General features: G+C 36.7%; 1 protein-coding gene across 1 annotated transcript in view; it reads left to right on the plus strand.

Moving 5' to 3' along the window:
• NRDE2 (NRDE-2, necessary for RNA interference, domain containing) overlaps positions 1-5,683 on the plus strand; it is a gene marked incomplete at its 5' end in the record, with an annotated part of 30,341 nt that overhangs the window by 12,745 nt on the left and 11,913 nt on the right. The window contains 2 exons of the mRNA XM_010134493.1: positions 3,220-3,353; positions 5,175-5,295. Coding sequence (XP_010132795.1) covers positions 3,220-3,353; positions 5,175-5,295 — 255 coding nt within the window. The remainder of the gene's footprint in view (positions 1-3,219; positions 3,354-5,174; positions 5,296-5,683) is intronic.

Raw genomic sequence — 5,683 nt, forward strand, 5'->3', positions numbered from 1 at the left:
CTTTGTCTTGCAAAAGTTTAAGGGGGGGGTGGGGAGTTGGCTTGTGAAAGAAACAATTATCTCTTGTTTGTAAATTTTGTAGTTAATTCCTTTAATCCAGAAAAGAGAGGGGACGTGGGAAGCCTGATGTGAAATTTTCTTGAGCATCCCAGTTTGTAGATGGAGAATTCTATACTGTAATACCATGTCATCATGCCTTTTTGTGTTTATTGTATGCATATAACTACCACTTAGATTTTGATATATAATTATCCATGGAAGGAAAACTAGTCAGATGGTTAGGATGCTGGACTGGATCCAGGGAACAAGTTCATGCTCAGCTCTAGCATGGGCTCTAAATTTATTTGGAGCTAAATAACTTAACCTATCCCGTTTCAATTTTGCTTCTTTACTTCTGAGGGCTCATTGTGATTATTCATCTATGAATGTGCTCAGGAAGAGGAAATACTAGTGTCACCATGGATATGGTTTTTTTTCTTCTAAAATTTGTTTTAAATCTAGAGGAGACTATCATGAAGCAGTCCACATTTCTTCATGTGTGGCATAGTCCAAAGAACCTCTATTCTATCCAAATCCTGTAACTGCTGTTGAGTTTGCTGAGATCAAACAAATTGCTGTTTGAGCAATCATGCTATCTGTTATGCAATATCTAGTCTGGTCTTGTAGATTGAGATACTGGGTTACGAATGAGTTTAAGGTGTTCATGTCGTCTTTGGTTGATTCACCTTGGATCAAGCACCAGAAAAAAGTGCTGTAAAGGGAAAGTCCTGTGCTGGCAGATGGATATTGTACTGCCTGATAGCTTCTAATTGCTTCTACTGCCTCTGGTTTCCAACTCGTCAGTGACTTTATACACTAACCACAATGAATGATTCTCAGGACAAATGTTCTATTCAGCATCTATTTTTTGAAACAGGAAGGTTTTTCTTTAATTTTTTTTCCCTGCACAGAACATGTTTTACTCATTAAATACTGTTTGTCAACTGCTGAGAAATTTGTTTTTTTAATGATGTTCCTTTAACTACTTAGCTATATTAGATTGATTGACATTCTTCAAAATACTTGTTTAGGTTAAAATGAACTCAACTTTATTTGTGTTTCTGTTCCACACTCAATGCCTTGTTCTACATTAAGACTATAGTAGTTTGTTTGTGAACACTGTTGAGGGTTTGGGTTTTGGTTTGGATGTTGTTGGTTGATTTTTATTTTCCCACTGGAATTCAAATGATAGGAGTGGAGAAATTTTCAGTGAGGAGTCTTCTTGGTCTGACGTTTTTGTTTATTTTTTGGTGACTCAGCTGTCTTAATTTTGGGGCTGAATTTGAATTGCCAGTGTACTTATTAGGAAGATTGCCAAATCGTTCGTTAAGATAAATATTCAAAGAGTTTCACAAATCAGTTATGAAGTGAGTAGCAGTGTAGGTGTATGGTGGGCTTGCGTCGTCAATCTTTGACTCTTGCCAATGACAAAGTGCAAGAGCCAATTTTAAATAGGGGTGGACTATGCCATCTAGTGTTCAATTCAGTACACAGTTCTGGCTGCTTGGAAATAGGTGGGTGTTTGTTTTAAACATGACATTTAAGAAAGCAGAATTAACTTAAAATTACAGATCATTTTTTTACTTGAATTTTGATATAACAATTTGTAATATTTTAAATTTACTAGACACTGTTAATATAAAGCAGGTGCAGGTAAGCCTTCTGAAATTTTTCTGCGGAAAGGGAGTCCTGTTTTTCAAATTACACTTACTAGTTAGGGAGAAACATCCTTATCTTTTAGGTCAGTTCAACTGCAGAAGTGCCTTAGCATCATGTACTGAATTAAGCATGTATTCATGCTGTTTTCAGCCTTTACTGACAAAAAAAAAAAGCTGATCTCTGCACTTCTGCAAATATCTTTTTCTTTTTTATCATGCAGAAAATCTTATGCTATAATTTATTTTTGGCTCCAGTTTGGCACAAAGTCCTGATGAGATATTCTCTACATTCAGGCTATTTTAATCAAAGTTCATCTGTTTGAAGCTGCGAAACTAGGAAAGGACAACTTTTTCAGTATCAATTTGACACAGTGCCTAAATTGGTTAAAATACTTTGGAAGATTTTATTATATACTTAAAACATTCTTCTTGTCGTTTAAGTATCTTTGGAAATTTCAGTCTTTGTTATCGGAAAGAATCATTTACTTTGCAGGAAAATTGGACAAACGCCTAGTTTGTATATTCTAGCTGAGTTACAATTTTTATATGCACACATCTGATGTAAATCTGAATACAGGTAAAAAATAAATTTTTTGCCACTTAGTATTAAAAAATAAGATCATCATTAGAAGCAATTGTTGCTAACCTATGTTGTTACGTGTGTGTATCAAGACACATAAATATTTTGATCTTTTTGAACTCTCCAAAGTCAGTGCCTGTAGTGAAGAAACAGCATTTTTGGAGGAACTGTTTCTAAAACTATCAATGAATTATTTAAGTCTTGACTTATGGGTTTTGGGGTTGCAAGCCAATTAAGATTATGATTTAAAGTTTGGTTTTTGAACAGCCGCTGTTTTGTTAAGACTTGAGTGTAATTTGGAATGATGGAATATATCGGAAATGTCCTTGAACTGCCTAGTAATGGAAGTGTTGTTGTACCTGTTATTTCTCCAGCTTTTTCATTTAAGACTCTGGTTGCAAATATTTGAATAGAAAAAGTGGGACTTTGCTTCCCTTTTTAAAATGCAGCTGGAGGCTCAGTATGTAGTATGTGTATAGCAGTGATTACAGAAATAGTTTGAGGAGAAAGGGACAGAACTCTTCTCTGCTTTCAAGCAGTAATACTTTGAGCAAAAGACCAGACTTCTCTTAACTGAGAAAAAGGGAAAATGGGAGTGGCAGTTGGCAAAAGGGAATTTTGTTGTTATCACTTAGTGCGTGAATTGTAGTATTGCCCAGCATCTTCCAGACGATTATGACCCACTCTGACAGATGCTGGAAAAATTGAAATTAGGACTAAAGTTGGGACTAAGCTGGATAAACTGAAGTGAAAGGTCTTAAAGTGCAACAATTTTGACACTCATTTATGCTAGTTACTCCCTGTGTTTTGGATTTTGATACTTTTCCAAAATTTACACTTTACAGCACTTCATATATGTTTTGTTTATTTGTGGGCTGTAATAAAATACTTTGCAAAAAAATTTATCTAAAATATTAACATCTTATATTCTTCACTTTACAGCTATATTTATTCAGCAGTGCCACTTTCTGAGACAGGCTGGCCATTCTGAGAAAGCAGTGTCTTTGTTTCAGGCTCTGATTGACTTCACCTTCTTTAAACCTGACAGTGTAAAAGATCTGCCAACAAGGGGACAGGTAGCAATTTCCATTTAAATGGGTGTATGTCCTTGTGCATTACAGAGAATAATGTAACAGAAAAAAGTTGATGATTTCTTAAGGACAGAGGGAAATAATTTGGATCAAAACTTTGCAGTGATGCTTGCATTGGAAAAATGCTTGTAGGTCCTCTGGAATGGCTGGTTCTACTGTATATAATAGAAGTTTGTTCTTGAAAATGTTTCCTAGGTTCTCTGTTACCTGTTTTCAGTAGTTCTTTGATGGCTACATTACAAACAATTTCATGCTGTAAAGTATCTTTTATTTGACCCATGAGATTCCATACAGCTTAATCTATTAAAATACTAAATCACTTTTTCTCTTGATTTGCTCAGGAGAATGTTGGGTGTGCACCGCAGTAATAATCAGTAAGGTAATATTTAGAGGGGGTGTTGCCAGTGCAGCATCATCCCACTGAACTCTTGGGCAATGCTTCCTTTTTAACGCATGGTAGGAAAGGCCGCCAGTTAGGCAGTTGTCCTCTGCAGAGGACTGAAGTTGAATTTTGTTTTATTAGCTCAACTTCTTCCCCAGCAACCACTACAGACACTGCATTTTTTTGTTCTCTAGATTAATGCTGTTTATCCACCAATGAAGCAATCTTGTAGTGTAAATAATAGTGCTGTCCTCTTACAGAGCTAGAAGTTTAGAGTTCAGTCATAATTATTATACAGGATGGGAGATAGTTACACTGATAAAGCTCAAGTTATACTTTCGATCATTTGAAAAACTGAAAGATTATCTGTAGTGTTTAATAAGTTAAGAAAACAGGATGAAAAGGAATGTCAGTTTAAAGGGATTTAGGTTGGAAAGTACAGTTCTTGAAAATAGGAAAATGCCAGATTTACAGCTGATCACACATTCTGCCCTCTTACAGAAGTGTAATGACTCAATCTTAAATGACTTGTTTCCATACTGTTTTCACTGTTCGTTTTTTCACTTGGAGCAAAGAATAAATCCATAAGGAGCAGAATCAGATTTTGTAGTTGCAGTAAGCCTTGCATTTTCTGACCTGTTGATGCTTGATTTTTATTAGACAACATTTTATTGTTAATATTTGTATTAAGTCACATCTCAATGTCCAGGCCAAGGTTTGGTACACAGCAGAAACATATAATAGTCGAGAGATGATCATTAGAGATATGTAAGCACAATGCAGGGGGGGAATTGGTGAATCTAAAGATGACAGAATGCATGCAGGAAGTGACAAAGTCAGGACTAGAACGCTGGGCTTCTGATTCACTGGGAAGTTCCCTGAAGTTATTGACCCCCCTGACACTCACGAGATGAAAGGCCTTACTGAGCTTTTCCTCTTGTCCTCAGTCCAGTCGTATTTACATCCAGCTGTAACATTCTGATTTGAACATAGGTGTATGACTGTCTGAATTATCATTGCAATAGCCAAATTCTTCATGGTCCCATGGCAGGTAGGGAGGAGGGGAGATTTCATTCCTGAAAGCCACATCTTGGGGATTTAGTTCCTTTTCCTTGAAGAATCTGTATAGGATGTTTGCATGAAAGTCTTTTGCTTTCTTTAAAGCCTAATACCTTTTAAAATAAATCTTTAATGTTCATGACAAGATCTGATGACAGTCCTGCTGTGCCACAGGCATAACTGAAGCACTCAGTTGTTTCTGCTGATTCTTAAGCAGCATCTAACAAAGTCTTCAGATACAGAAGTTACACCTAGATAAGTGATTGTAGGGTCTGGAAAACCTAATTTGACCCATGTAGTGTCTGTACAACAGCAAAATTTTTTTTTCTGTGTTTTGTTTTGGTTGTCCCTGCCCAAAACAACAGGTGGAGTTCTTTGAACCCTTTTGGGATAGTGGAGAACCACGAATTGGAGAAAAAGGAGCAAGAGGCTGGAGGGCATGGATGCACCAACAAGAAAAGGGTGGCTGGATTGCTCTTAAGCCTGGTATGCTTGTGTCCATGTGTGTAGTGTGTCCATATGTGTAGTTGTATGTCCATGTGTTCTTTTAAACATTTTGATTAGAATGATACAAGCTGTTTCTTCTCATGTTTTTGCATATACACTTTAAAAGATATTTAACAAGATAAAGTATATCATGCCTCATAGAGAAAAGCATGTATTGAGTGTTCTGTGTACAATATTGTTTATGGAATATTGTCATCCTTCCTAGGGATGAGAGTTAAGGGAGGGGATGGCATATCCTCCACTCTCTGCTGAAAAAACTCACGAGGCCTCCCCTGCAGTGACATCAAGTCCCTTTCATGGGAGACAGTCCTCCACGAACTTCTCCTACCAGCGCAGGTCCCTTCTGCAGGCTGTGGTTGTTCTGAAC

This window comes from Buceros rhinoceros, unplaced genomic scaffold (genome assembly GCF_000710305.1).
Source record: "Buceros rhinoceros silvestris isolate BGI_N320 unplaced genomic scaffold, ASM71030v1 scaffold4774, whole genome shotgun sequence".
In the NCBI taxonomy this organism is placed as follows: Eukaryota; Metazoa; Chordata; class Aves; order Bucerotiformes; family Bucerotidae; genus Buceros; species Buceros rhinoceros.